The sequence below is a fragment of the Salvia hispanica genome, chromosome 4, assembly GCF_029641045.1.
Source record: "Salvia hispanica isolate PSC_SH4W2 chromosome 4, Shi_PSC_v1, whole genome shotgun sequence".
NCBI lineage: Eukaryota > Viridiplantae > Streptophyta > Magnoliopsida > Lamiales > Lamiaceae > Salvia > Salvia hispanica.
The window spans coordinates 9,342,434-9,356,721 of record NC_142695.1 but is presented as its reverse complement, the minus strand read 5'-3'; the positions used below and the strand labels follow the sequence as shown (position 1 = coordinate 9,356,721).

The 14,288-nt window shown below is 39.5% G+C and overlaps 2 protein-coding genes across 12 annotated transcripts; one reads left to right on the top strand and one right to left on the bottom strand.

Annotated features, from left to right (window-relative positions):
• LOC148927204 (glycerate dehydrogenase HPR, peroxisomal-like) lies at positions 1–1,386 on the top strand. 3 transcript variants are annotated; one of them, XR_016137569.1, is made up of 3 exons: positions 1–819; positions 925–995; positions 1,068–1,386. XR_016137569.1 is itself a non-coding variant. In XM_089069624.1 (3 exons), the coding sequence occupies exons 1-3, from the start codon at positions 829–831 to the stop codon at positions 1,248–1,250; spliced, it is 237 nt and encodes a 78-aa protein (XP_088925750.1). In that variant the 5' UTR covers positions 1–828; the 3' UTR covers positions 1,251–1,386. The 3 variants fall into 3 exon arrangements, 2 of the variants coding, with proteins under 2 accessions (XP_088925750.1, XP_088925749.1); XM_089069624.1 differs by having other exon boundaries at positions 1–850; positions 964–995; XM_089069623.1 differs by having other exon boundaries at positions 3–850; positions 948–995.
• Positions 1,387–3,715: 2,329 nt separating this feature from the next.
• Positions 3,716–10,723, bottom strand: LOC125195987 (protein TIME FOR COFFEE-like). Of its 9 annotated transcripts, none has more exons than XR_007171811.2 (14): positions 10,350–10,723; positions 9,771–10,259; positions 9,490–9,686; positions 9,111–9,405; positions 8,637–9,027; positions 8,493–8,553; positions 8,312–8,413; positions 8,038–8,233; positions 7,879–7,948; positions 7,731–7,800; positions 7,294–7,638; positions 4,767–7,212; positions 4,442–4,630; positions 3,716–3,980 (listed from the first exon to the last, which is right to left on the bottom strand). XR_007171811.2 is itself a non-coding variant. In XM_048094314.2 (14 exons), the coding sequence occupies exons 1-14, from the start codon at positions 10,444–10,446 to the stop codon at positions 4,590–4,592; spliced, it is 4,761 nt and encodes a 1,586-aa protein (XP_047950271.1). In that variant the 5' UTR covers positions 10,447–10,723; the 3' UTR covers positions 4,094–4,589. The 9 variants fall into 9 exon arrangements, 6 of the variants coding, with proteins under 6 accessions (XP_047950271.1, XP_047950267.1, XP_047950270.1 ...); XR_007171813.2 differs by having other exon boundaries at positions 3,716–3,953; XR_007171812.2 differs by having other exon boundaries at positions 3,716–3,898.
• Between the last annotated feature and the right edge of the window lie 3,565 nt (positions 10,724–14,288).

Below are 14,288 nucleotides of genomic sequence, written 5' to 3'. Positions count from 1 at the left end.
CTACCACACAGCCCCAAACGCAACAAATAGTTCATAATCTGGACTGCATTTTTAGCTCTTTTCATCTTCATTTTGTTACTTTGTTTCAATTTCGAAGATCTTTGGCTTATGTTGATTTGAATACTTGTAGGTCTATATTGCAGCTACCGAGCATTATTCATTGGAAGCTTCATTTCCACTGTACTTATTTATTCTCTTTATTTATAGATTTTTCGACCTTTACTGCTATTTTTTGCTTCTGTCTGTATTTGTTCCCTAAGTTGATTTGTGTGGTTTTAGATATTTCAGAATGATGAATTTATTTCTAAATTTTGTTGGTTATTTTGTGTTGCCGTCTAGAAGTAATAGTATTCATTATTATCATTTTGTTATTATTCAACATTTTTTTTTCTTTTGCATGAATTTTGATCTTTTATTGCCTTATTGCAGACATCATTCTTTTGATTGGTAATAAGTGTGATGGAGTTATTGGATAGGTAAACTTCACACACACACACCTATTTTTGGAGATGATTTGGACTGTTTTTTTTTCAGTTGACTGAGCATTGGGCAGAGCAGGAGGGACTGCCTTCAGCAACATGGCTGTAGGATACAACAAGGTTGATGTTGATGCTGCTAATAAATATGGTGTTGTTGTCGGAAAGTCACCGGTAACTAATTTATTGGATCAACGAAATGTGAAAACTATGCAAGAATAAGTTTGTTGTTGTTGATGAATTAGGGAGTGCTGACAGAGACTACAGCAGAGTTAGCAGCTTCACTCTCTTTAGCTGCAGCCTGAAGAATTGTGGAAGTTGATGAATTCATGAAGGGTGGCTTGTATGATGGATGGCTTCCTCGTCCTTCGTCTGTACGTCCTTTACTTGAACTCATAAGCAAAGAATTACACAATCATTGACCCGTTCTTTGTTTCCTTTTTGGCAGCTATGTTGGGAACTTACTAAAAGACAAACTTTGGAGCAGGTCACATTGGATCTGCCTATGCAAGAATGATGGTTCTGCAACCAAATTTTGTTTATTGATTGGATTTAGTTCATTGACTTAACTAACTTTAATTATGAAATTAGGTTGAAGGGTTCAAGATGAACTTGATCTACTTTGATCTCTGCCAGTCCACTCGTCTGGAGAAGTTCGTTACTGCCTATGGGGACTTCCTCAAGGGGCATGGAGAGGTGAATAAGGAGAGGATGGTGAAGATGAAGAAGGCAAAATGCAATGGTAAGGGAGAAAGCGGACACGTGTATGGCTAGCACTATGGGACGTTGAAGCGCTACCATTTGAGATGCATAGCAAGGTTTCGCTGTTCTCGTCCACGTCCCCGGGATCATGCTCTGTATTCATATATTTTTTGCATTTCAAATTCAAATGCACTGTAAAAATATTTAGTTTAAGTCAATATAATGTCATTTCCATTTGGTTTACTTTATTTATTTAATTAATACTCCTAATTTAGGAAACTAAAATAAAATATATAATTTATTAATAATAAAATAAAAAATATAGAATATAATATTTTTAAGAGCATGAAATGCCGAGCACCAAGATGTGCTCGGAACTATTCCATTGCCCCAAAGTGCTCGGAACTATTCCATTGTCCCAAAGTGCTTGGAAAATACCGAGCACTTGATATGTGCTCGGAAATTTTAGAGCACAAACTGGTGCTCGAAATATGGCGAATGAAGGAATATGGAGATGAGAAAACATGGACTAAGGATTATGTTATCAAGAGAAAACCATGTATGCTTAAGCTTCCTGATATTCTTCATGGCTCTATGGAACTAAATAAGCCTTTTGATATACAGTCTTAGTTCGGAAATTTTAGATGATATTTTGGATTACCAAAATAACTACCATGATACACTTTATCTTGTCAAAGCATTTGAAGATGGGGGATCTTACTCGCCTTGCATCTATCTGCTCGACTATTTTACTACTCGAACGTGACTAAAGTATTTGAGAGATTAAGAAAGAGAGGAATCATTATATTTCCAACTTAGTTATTCATAGTCCAAATTTAGTGTCGCGCAAATCCTTGATGATTGAGAATATGAGGGTTGAGTCGTTTTAATTAGGGTTTTATTATGTGGTTACGTAGTGTAGCTTTTGGATTTTTATGGAGTATTATACATTGTTGTTTTCTATTTTCTATTTCTCTAGAATTGTATTTTATGTAGTCTTGAGTTTTATTGTTACTTGTGTTGCTTTGGTTTGTCTTTGCCTTTTTAATGATCTATTTTGACCGTATTGTATATTAATTATATAATTTAGTACTATATAAGTACCTTTTTAAACAAGTGCCTTCGTGAAAACATAGCCTTTTTGAACAAGTGCCTTCGTGATAGTATAAATTTGTCAGCGTTGCATATTGTATATTAATTATATAAAAAAAGATAGACTTGTTTTACCTTTTTGGGCCGTCCATTAAAATTAAGCCAATTTCTTATTATAGAAAGTTTTAAACAATTAAACACTTTAATAATATATAATTCACAATCCACTAACACTACTCTATCACTTTTTTTTCTCATTTCTCTTACTTTATCAATTGTGCACTAAACTCGTGTTATTTACAACTTAGTCTATTTTTTACGAAATTTTTGCAATGAATGGACTGAATCACATACTGTCATGATTGATTATTCCACTACTATGTATACAATGTAAGTAGAAGATTTGTTTTTAGAGAGGAAGTATTTGTAAAACATACTCCTACTGATCATAAATGAATAACTAAAAAACAACGGGACGCTTTACCAAAAAAAAAACAACGAGACTAAATTTGTTTCTTGTCATTTATAGGTGAAAACAAATGAAAATTTTTGCATATATAAAGGCTGTCTACAATTATGGTAAGTACATGAACGATACGCAGTTCGTGATTAACAAATGTAGCGATTAATTGGATGAATATACGAAATGAGCGACCGAAAATGTTTTGATCCCATCGTTCTTAAACAAACTGTTTAGGCTGTGGACACGTCTCCAGTCAAGATCTCTAATTTATGCCTGTATCTATGTGAATAAATTGCCCAACTTATAATTGCAGTGGGTCCAAACTTTGTGCCTATGGAATAATCCAAGCCAAGTTATAATGCAGTGGGCACCCACCACAACGTACTCACACGTATTATTCGACTAGTATTGCCATTTTTCATGATACTTCATTAGTTGGACAATATTCAGATTATCCTATTAAAATTGCACACTGAAGAAGACCGGGTGTGAATTATACCAATACTAAAACAAAGTAACTAACCATTTCCAACTTAAAATTCATCTTGGCCACAAAAAGTTTTAAATACCGGGTTTTAATAATTAAAAAATACACGTGTCATAACCTAATTTACCAAAATGAAGTAGAATTTTGGGACTCAAATTGACACCAAAAATAACCCCACAAATCTTCCTCTGACTCCAGGTTGCTTGATTTTGCTGTCTGAAAATTTAACCACAAATTTTTTATTCACCCCTTTTTATACTTGTGTAGGTAAAATGAATAATTTCTATTCAAAATGAATGCTATGCCACTCCACTAGAGAAAGGTAGAGAAACTGTTTATTGGCCGTTTAGTCAAGTTCTATACTCCTATTTGATTGTGGGTTGATTGCTTGTGGTGGTTCATTATTGTATTGTAGCAAATTTAATGCAATGAATTTAATAATACAAATAAATGTTAAAATTAAAGTTTGATTTCATGCTAGTGAAGATAGAGAGAAGCATAGAATCATAAATTCTTTAATAAATTTTTAGTTGGACAGTGACCTGTATTCTTCGTCATGAAGCATAACAAGATGGCATCATATGACAATTATCATCCTATCCACTGAAAGCCTTTTCGGTAATCACCCCCTCTCTCTTCTCTCTCTCCAAATTGAAGGCAACAATGAAAACGTGTGGCCTGCGGTGTTTAGTAGAGTGGGGCCCAGAAGACAATATCAGCATAAAAAGGTCCACTGCCATTCCAACACACAAACAATGACCTAAACAGGAATGCACATGTGGACCACATTAATTTCAAGGCCATTCTAAACAAACTTCAAAAATCACTTCTCTTTTCAGACAGAATAAGATTAATAAATTTAATTCAAGGAAAGAACGCATGAAGGCTAATCTTATACAACTGCTGCCATAAGCAAGCCCTCCATATCCATTACATACATGTCAAAAACCATAATCTTTCCTTTTTTTTCTTTTTCCTTTTCAGAATAATCTTTCATTTCTCTTTTTTTCCTGGGAAAATATATTCCCAAGCAGGAGAGTGAGGAAGATACAAAATATGATCAAAGAACCTCCACTATTCTAACCAAAAACAAGAGGCTAAGCTCCTCACAGTCTTCTAACATCTAAACTTTGTTCTTCTCCATCACCAAAAATTGATCAATTCTCCCCCGCCCCCTTTCAAACCCACTGACGTTCCCAGTTTCATATTTAGCATGTTTACCTGTCGAATGACAGGGCGTGCACGCAGTAGGAGCTCCGCCCATCTTCTCTTCTCCCTTGTTCAAATGTCCTCGTCCTCCTCATTGTTCCAGCATATGCCTGTCCCAACTTTCCCTCTCTCCTGAGACTCGCAGCTTCTTCTTCATCTTTCATTTTTTCTCAGGCTGCCATGGATTTAAATTGTCATTTCCTGGTCAAGAAATCGTAAAAATTGAACAATAAATTCACAACTCCCATTCATTATAACTAGTGCAGTAAAACAAAGTCATATTTCTCAACCTAATATGAGATTGCAAAACCTATTTATGGTTTTTGAAGATACTTACCAGCAGGTTGTTTCTGCTCAGTAGGCTTCACCTGAACAGCAGCTGGAACGGGATGCGCATAAGAAAAGCCAGCAGGCAAAAGGTTCCCAGCAGCCTGCGAGGCAAACTGCGGTGCATTGATTATTCCCTGGGAAGGCAATCCGCCACCCTTTGCATTAGCAGTGGCTGCTGCAATTGCTGTAGCTGGATCATTCGTGTTTGCACCACCCAGTGTGACAGGAGTGCATAAAGATAAACTCCCAGCCGATGTCACCGGAGCACCCGGTGACTGCTGGTGTTGGTCTGTCTGTCTTCGTGGCATATAATATCCGCTGGCACTGGGTGTGGACGAGCTTTTACTGGCAGAATGTTGAGATTGGGATTGAGTATACGGATTTGAGAAGAACAACTGTTGCTGCATTGTTTTAGGCATCTGTTGCTGAGACTGGTGTTGCATTTGAGGTTTCTGTACGCTGCCAGAAGAGGCTGAAGCTACATGAAGGTTTCCCAGAATTGATGGAGACTTCTGGTTAGAAACGGATGGTGGGTTCTTGGTTGGCTGTGTTGACAAGGACGAAGCATGACCCGTTCCCGTTTTGTTGTTTGTAGAAGCAGATGAAGTTGTTCTAGGGCTCCCACTGGCTCCTTTGGAGACGGAAGAGGTCGTGGGAGAGCCTACCATCATAGGCGAAGACGAAGTCTGGTTGTTGCTGGGATGCGCTTGACCTTGTGAGCCTGTTGATGGTTTCTGATTCCCTCCAAAGGATATTTGAGTGTGCATCGGGGATTGAGTCCGAGCATGCTGCTGGGGAAGGTTTTTCAGCGTGGTCGTGGTTACAGAAGGGGTTTGGGAGGTTGAAGTTCTACCGGGGCCTTTCCATTGAGGGGACTGAGATGGGCTGCTGCTGTTGCTCTTTACAAGATTTGTTGGGAAACCGGAGAGGCCACTCGGAAACTTCAAACCCATGGCTGAAGATGAATTGAAATGCTGCGGTCGACTAACTGCATTTGCTGTCATGTGCTGCTGCAGACTAACTGAATTTGCTGCCATGTGTTGCTGCAATTGCTGCTGCAGCTGTTGTTGCTGCTGTTGTTGCTGTTGCAGTTGTTGGTGCTGATGCTGTTGCTGTTGTTGTTGGTGTTGCTGCTGTTGCTGTTGTTGTAGCTGCTGCTGCTTGAGCTGCAGTGTTTGCTGTTGCTGAAGTTGAACTTGAATGCTGTGAGCATTCTGAACATTCACGGCATTAGAACGGGAGCTGCGAGATGCACCAGATGAAGCATTTAGAGACCGTGTGGAGCTCTCAATCACATTCGTCTGTATTGACGAAACATGCCCATCAGACAAGTCCGACCTTGCAAATGCAATGGACTGCTGCCCACCAACACCCATAGCCTTTCCCGTCAAGATCTTGCGTTCGTCTTCTGTGGTATTGGAATCTACACCGCCAGATTTAGTATCATCAGAGATTCGGATGGTCTTCTTTTGTGCAGCCTGAGCAGCAGCCATCAACTGGATATTCTGTCGCGTGGCTTCTGAGGAGCTCTGAAACATGGCGTGATTCTGAGCCACAGATGCCATATCGATGCCTGGGCCACCACTAGTTCCATTGATAGTACCAAAACTCATCGCGAAGCTATGACTTGCAGGCAATGACTCCGGTCCTGTCTTTGATACCTGCTGCGGCGGATGTCCTTTCTTGTCAGCATGATTACTACTCGCGCTGGTAGCACTAGCAGCGCCACCCCCAGCACCAGCCAAAGTGGCTGGATGAGTCATCAACCCAAAATTCGCAAAATTCTGGCCATAGATATTCATCGAGGCTCGAGACCCCCGGCTATCAGTGGTTGATGGGCTGTCTTCCCTACTGGGTTCTCCCTCAAGGTGTCTTGCCCGTGATTGGTGCACATACTGAGTGTGACTCTGTTGCAACTGTTGCTGGGATGGCTGTGATTTCAGGGATGACATGTTTTGCAAGCTAGCAGTTCCAGAACCACTGGAGATGCCAGCACCAGTTTGCGTTCTCGGATGCTGGCCCTGCAAATGCTTCTGTGAATTCGAGGAACCACCACTAGATGGGCTTGCATTTTGGTGGGCTTGCATCAACTGTGTCTGGATGGATGGTGGCTGAGCGTGCTGAAGTTGTGAAGGGTGAATCATCTGTGAAGAATAGAATGAACCATTGAACAAAGGCAGTGCCTGGGCTGGTGTGCCCCTATAATTCGGGGGTCCCCCTACAGCAGCAGCCGGTATGGGAAACGGGTACCCGTTGTTCTGTAGGATCGCCAAATACTGTGTCTCGCTAGAAGGCATATTCGGGTAGTTGAAACTCACTGCAGCTGCTGAAGTGGAATTCGTAACACCAGAGCCACCAGTGTTGGACGAAACCCCAGCAGCCGGAGATTTCGCACCACTAGGCCGTGGGGCAGCTGACTGCTGCTGGTTCAAGGGGAAGATGAAAGTAGGCCCCTGCTCAACACCATACAAACCCTCAACACCACTCCACCAGAATAGAGTTGCAGCAAAATTAGAGACTTAAAAGAAACATACCAGCATATTACTAGGAGCGACGGGAGGCAACGCTTGCTGGATTAGAATCTGTTGTTTTCTCTGAGCAGAATCAGACGTACTGGCTGGTTGAGAACCCTTCTCCTTCCCAACATGATTGGGGACGTTCTGGGCCTTATCCTGCGCGCCTCTAACAGCAACATTGCCGTGCAACTCCAGCCCGGGTATGACATTAAGATTGCAAGGCTTCGACCCAAATAAAGAAGCCGAGCCAGCAGGTCCAGGCCAGAAGGGGTTCATCTTCATGAACTGCTGGAGGTAATGTATGTTCCTAGCAATGTGGCAATGTGTAGCACAGCGTTTTGGTCGGGGCTGAGTGAACATCGACTGCAAAAATTTCAACATAAATGATCACAAAAGATTCACCACCAAAGGCCATCATCATTACTCCATAACAAAACAAGAAGAAAAATAGTTACCTGAATATGTGGAGGAGCAACTGGACCACCCTCCATCGATACAACTCCTTGCAATGGGGCCATATATCTGCTGACAGAAAACAATGAAACACCATCAAAACCGAACCAGCATAAAGATTTCAATGAAATCAAGGAAAAGCAATCATACCCCACCGGAGGAAGCCCACCAGGCCAGTTTCCCATTGACATTGGCAGCGGTAAAGAGCTTGTTGAATGACCTAAGTTTAAGAAACATACAAACCTCTCAACATTAATCTACACACCGTGGCACAAGGCCACATATTCACCATACAAAAAGAAAACCTACCAGATTTCTCTGTGGGCTTCAACGCTGACTGCGATTTGTTTGCTGCAGTAACTCCATCTCCGTGGCCAATGTCCCTTTCAGACTTTTCCAAATCGAGATGAAACCTCTCCTTCGATTCGGCTTCTTTTAGAAGCTTCTTTTCTTCATCCCTCCCACTTCCACTTTTGCAATTTTCGTCGGCTTGATCTCTTGAGTTCTGCAGATAAAAACATCAGAAGGCTGCCCATCAAAATCGATAAATCCAAATAAAAACAGTAATCATCTATCCACGTACAGCATCAGTGACCTGAACAACCGGCTTCTGTTCCACTGGCGAATCCCTCAAATCGATCTTTCCTTCTTTTTCCGGAGAAGGTTTAGCTTGTGGCGGCGGCGCCTGAAACCGGACTCAAATTCCATTTAAGCAACAAAAACACAAGAAAACGGACTTCAAAAAAATCGTTTCTTTCGCTCACCATCAGATCTATTTCAAATTTCTCTTCCTTCCCATTCTCCAACTCCATTGCCGTAGAATTGCTAAATTCCAAAAAACCAAAGTTAGGGCAAATGATGAGAAAATCATTCCCCCAAGAAAATTAAACTCAAATTTCTGTACTCACGTTTTAGTAGGCGCCGCCGCCGCTGGTGAATCTCCGTTTTTGCTAACCTCCGCTCTCACCGCCGGAGAATCTTTCTCTTTCGGCAACTTCAACTCTTCCTTCCCAACCGAATCCTTGATCTCCGTTAATTCTTCAGAGACAGGCTTCATCTCCGACACTGATCCATCCGCCTTCGGCGCAGCCGGCTCCGCCGCCGCTTGCATCTGTGGATCGACCAAATCGGCAGCCGCTTCATACACATTTTCAGCTATGGACCCCGATTTTTCCGTAGTTAGAGATGAAATCTCGCTCTTCGGCGTCGGATCCGCTTCAAGCTTAGCCGGAACGGGGCTGCTCCGAACGCCGTAGCACGAGTTTTCAGGTATCTGCCGCGGCCTCTTTCTCTTTGGAGCTGCAAAACGATAAGCAGCGACACTTTTAGCTCTCTCAATCAGAGAAAATCTAAAACTGAATACAGCTTGATTGAACACTTACGGACGGCTGAAAGGGGCCCAGAATTGGCACCCAAATTGGGATTATTGGCCGAAGTAGAATTAGAAATCGTCGATGAATTATGTGATTTCACATCGCTGCTCAATCTGTTGATTTCTCTCGACTCCTCCTTCTTGGATGAAGGGGCTTGTGACTGAGTCATCAAGCCGTACAACACCTCGGCGATTTCAATCTCCAACTCTTCCGGATTCGAAGAGCTCGGCTTCGACGCAGCCGCAGCCGCAGCCGCCACTTTAGGCGGCTTCAGCTTCGGAGCGGAGTTGTTCACCGTCTGCTTCTGCAGATTGCAAAAAGTTCAGGATTAAGAATTGAACAGATATTTGGAGTTTTAAAAAATTATAGACCGATTTCAGACACTAACAAGCTTCTTTCTCATGGCATTGGAAGAAGAGGGAGATATAGGAGCCGCCGGCAAAGGCGTCGGCGTCGGCGCCGTCCCAACGCCGACGCCTTGTCTCGCCGGAGAGCTCCCGAGATTCGGTTCTCCACCTGAAACTCCGCCGCCGCTGTTGTTGTTGCTGCTGATTGAAATCCAATCGTGAGACCTCTTCGTGGAAGCTTTACGAAAATGAAAAGAAATCAAAACGTTTGACCAAAAAGAATTAGAAATCGGAGAAATGAGGTGAGTTTTCCGTGTCTTACCGGAACGTGCCTTTCTAGGAACGGAGGCGCTGATCATTTCATCGCCGGATTTCCAAACCGGCGGCACTCTAGAAATCTTGGCCGCCGTTGAAGAAGCGGGAGGGAAGCTTTTTCTGTGTTGGAGATGGTGATTGCTGCTGCTTACAGTGTTACTGTTGTTCTGTTGTGGTTGACTAAAACTACTAGTGCTATGGCCGCCGTGATGGTGGTTTGGGACCGCCTGCGACAACAATCTCACGCCTCCAGCGGCGTTATCTTCATCCTCGTCGTCTTCTTCATCATTGACGCTCTCTTCTGAAGTTTCGTCTCCACCTCTTCTCCTCTTACTCCGGCTGGACCTTTCTCTCAAATCTCTCTCTCTATCCCTCTCCCTTTCCCTCTCTCTCTCCCTTTCTCTCTCTCTATCCCTCTCCCTCTCTCGATCCCGATCCTTCTTCACTCGATCTCTTAACCTCACGGATTCCTGCAACTCCGGACCTGTATCTTCATCTGCAAACAGCAACAAAAAAGGCTTGAATCTTTAGTAAAAAAATTGGGAGTCAGAGACAGATCTGTTATTGAGAAATGAGAAAAATCAACCTGGAGAGTCTCTGAGACTGTTAGTCCGATGGCGGCGGCGATTGAAGCCATTGGAGCCGACGATACTAGCTCTTCTGGCTTCTCTGTTTCTGTCCATCACTGAAATTTCCCCCCTTTTGATGCAGAGTTTCAGCTTGACCCAGATGAATAAATCCAATCAGATATCTCATCAGAGGTGCCTATTGCATAATTCGCCGGAGAAGGAGATGAGACTCGCCGAGAAATCAAGATTCAGAATGAATCCGGCGGATAAAACAACAATCTTTTTCTCCAAATGGACTCCTCCTCTTCCACAAATCCCCTAATTCACCTCTCTCTCTCTCTCTCTCTCTCTAACCCTATAAATGAAGCTTTTTTTTTCCTTCTGTCACAATCTCATCATCTATTCATTTGTTGGAAGGGGGTATTTCACATCTACAAAAGCCCTCGTGGAAACATCACATGAGGTTGCTTTGTCACACGAATTCATCTCAGCCGTTGATATTCATTTGATCCAACGCCTCAGATTAGCCATGTGCCAGCATGGCGGTATTACGAAATCGAGAATCCCACCGCTACGTGTCGGTTTCCATCTTTGGATTCAAGCTTCCATATTTTCCGATTTTTAATATACGAGTGCTCATTTTGCTTACGTCTCTAGCAAATTAAGAAAATGCGCATGAATAGAAAAATGTACCATTAACTATACTATTTAATGCCATTTCTGAATTTTTCTTTATCTTTTTATCGTAATAGAATCTCTATATATTTTCCGAATATTACACGCTCAAACTATGCTACATAAATATAGCAAAGTAAAAGGAAAATGACGATTATAAGAAATCTCGGTAAAAGCCACGGTCAAATTTCACTATTTTTCGGTTTCACATTCAATACAAAATCATTTCCATTAAAAAGAATAAAATTGAAGGTCCCACGAATTACGGCTAGGTGTAAATAAACTTTAAAACCCTTTGTCCATATAAAAATAATGCATTTCTCATTTTTAGAATCAGATTTCAAGATTTAGGTGTAATTAATTAGCTGGGGTAGAACACTTTTTCGCATAAGTGACACGTGGGCCCAATTCTTTTAACGGCTGCGATTTAGTTGGAGTTGGATGTGCGAAATATATTGACCGTCGGTAGCCTGCCGACGTGGCGGGTTCGTCCTAGCTGGCAGATAGTGGAGGGGCTTGAACGGATCGGGCCGTCGCTTTTTTTTCCATTGATCGGACAGCGGAGAATTAAGACTGAGCAAATTAAACTGAAGTCGCGGTCACGGAACTACCAAGAAGTGAATGGGCCCACTCTTTTTATTTCTTTGATTAATTATTTGGTAATTAATTTAGATTTATTTTATTTTATCTAACTTAACTTTTATGCTTAACGAATTGTCACGTTGCGGTGGAAAAATTGGAAAAAGTTTATAAAGAGTAAGAGTCCCACTAAAGTCTAAAAATACGCTCATTCAATATGCCACCGCCGCTTCCTTGCACCTAGTCATTATGAAAATATTACTAATATTGTTTTATAAGTACTATATGAGAAATTGTTGCTTCTTTAGTATTATGCCTGGAGATGTTTTCAAATATATGCAGAATAAATACTAGTACATGTTATTTTTCATGTGTACTTGTGCCCATACAAATACAATCAACTCTTTCTACTTTTTGTGTTGCGATTATTCTCTGATCATATTCCTTGGATACTAGTATATATTTTGATCGATGTTTTGTTTATGTAGTCAATTGTATCAATGCATGCATATTTGAATGTGGATACTTTTGTCAAACAATTAGTGTTTCTTAAAGTTAATGACTTTAATTCCGGAGATGTGATTGGTCATAATCCATTAACTCTCTACTATACGATTTCAGTATCAATGAAGTATTTATAGTATTAAAAATCCACTTAAATGGCCAAATACCATATGGCTCGATCTTTACATTGCTATAAAATCAAAGGTAGCTTTTTCGTATGACAAAAGGGAACTTAAGTAAATGGTCTAATTTAATTAGTTGTTTCTATATTAGAGTAGAAGATATCGTGTTGTGACTATGCAAGTGTTGTTATGTGTCATAATTAATTAAGATTTAAAATTTATATGAATTAAAATTTTATTTGGAATATGAGAATGATGAAACTTAGCCAACCCCATTACTTAAAAAATTGTGATCGAGTTACTTACTAAACTAATGCAATTTGTATTGGAGTATTACGTGGGGTTCTTTGGCAATCTTTTGTTTTAGCTACTTAATAAATGTATCTTGAAAGTGATGCATTACTTTATTCATGAGTGGTTGTAATATAATATGATCATAATTAATTAATGGAGGTTGGAAACAATCCAGAGAAGAGTAGATGAGACTCCCTTGAGCATGTAGGAGTTACATGACTGGAGAGCAAGTTTATGCGGGATATAATAATTTTGTTACTTGTTAGGGCTTAGGAGTATTTGTTATTTCTAGCATTTATAATCAATTCCATCGACTTGGACTTTATATTATTTTGTTATTTCTGTCATTTATATTCATTTTCATTGTTCTGGTTAATTATTTGTTCATGCTTGTTTGTATTAACATGCCCAATAGATCATTCTCAAATTAATTATAATTTCAATAAACATAAGAATACGAGTTTTGCACAATCCTGTACATAAAAATAACATCTTTTAGCGATGCTCAAAAAACGTTATTTAACGTAAGTTATTTCCTATTTTTTGCATATTTTTCTTTTCTCTTTTTTATTTTAATGAAGATAATTATTTTGAGCATCATTAAGACATCATTTTGTACACTAATGCGATTGTGAAAAATTAAAATTGTGTGATTTGATCCAAAGCATTTACATCTCACTGTGGAAATATACAAAGCATTTTAACAAATGCTTATCTCCATTACTCGTATCCTTGCGTATACAAAGCACATAAATATTAAACACTTTAAACTCTCTTATTTAGTTTTTTTATTATTATTTATAATTCTGATTAAATAAGACATTATGTAAATATTAAATTCATTATTAAAACTTTAAATTACTTAATTTTAAAAAATCTGATAATTATATAATCATAAAAAATAAAAAAATTTACATAATTTAGAAACAATCACAAACTATAAACCAAATTAGGTAAATTAAGTCGAGAGTGTATCAATAATAAAAAAAAATTGTTGCTTAATCTGCTCATCATTGATACCAAACAATCTTTAGACATGACAGTTGATACACTCGTATTTTACATAGTTTTAGGGGTTTGATTTAGTATGTTTACTTGGCTTTAGGACTTGTTTTTGTCTAACTTTCCATCAAGTACTTTTTATGATAAGTTTGTTGAGTTTTAAAAAAAAAAGAGATTAAAAAAATGAATTCCAATTAGTCTCTAAAGAACAACATTGTTTCCAGTCTTGAAAGAGCTTCATTTGGATATCTCGCACGTCTCAGTTGGAGTTAGATGGAGGAATTTATGATTGTTTTACGAATGTTTCATAGTCTAGTCCATAAGTGACGAATTCACACACACACACACACACACACTAATATAAATTAGAGTGATTGTCCAATCTTAGATATCTCGGAAATTGTCGAAAAATAATTTTATAATATCTGGAGTTCAAGATAAGAAGAAGATTCATCCTATGAGTTTTATATAGATGTTTACTTAAGTTGTACTTTATGAATATTGTTTTTGTTTACCTTTCCACGGGTAATAAACTAGTACATTCTAGGATTTGAGAGTAAATAACTATTGGGGTTATGATGTCCCTTACCTAGCGGAATACTTGCAATATAAATAAAATCAAACATACATATTTATTTGACTGATTATTGAATTAATACTTCACATGTTAAACACAGAAAATGCATGCTAGAACACACATACTTCATGCTAAAATTTTAAACCCTAGTTCACGAAAATATTACGGTTTAGAATTACCGAATAGCTTCTCCAAATGATCAT

What these genes read in the sequence shown, in the direction of transcription:
- LOC125195987 (XM_048094310.2), bottom strand. Translation starts at nt 10,446, where the DNA reads ATGGACAGAAACAGAGAAGCCAGAAGAGCTAGTATCGTCGGCTCCAAT. An exon ending in GCGGCGGCGCCTACTAAAAC is followed by an intron (nt 8,554 to 8,636) that starts GTGAGTACAGAA and finishes TTTGGAATTTAG; the next exon opens with CAATTCTACGGCAATGGAGT. An exon ending in TCGCTCCTAGTAATATGCTG is followed by an intron (nt 7,213 to 7,293) that starts GTATGTTTCTTT and finishes GGTGTTGAGCAG; the next exon opens with GGGCCTACTTTCATCTTCCC.
- LOC148927204 (XM_089069623.1), top strand. Translation starts at nt 806, where the DNA reads ATGAAGGGTGGCTTGTATGATGGATGGCTTCCTCGTCCTTCGTCT. An exon ending in GGCTTCCTCGTCCTTCGTCT is followed by an intron (nt 851 to 947) that starts GTACGTCCTTTA and finishes ACTTACTAAAAG; the next exon opens with ACAAACTTTGGAGCAGGTCA. An exon ending in CTGCCTATGCAAGAATGATG is followed by an intron (nt 996 to 1,067) that starts GTTCTGCAACCA and finishes TTATGAAATTAG; the next exon opens with GTTGAAGGGTTCAAGATGAA.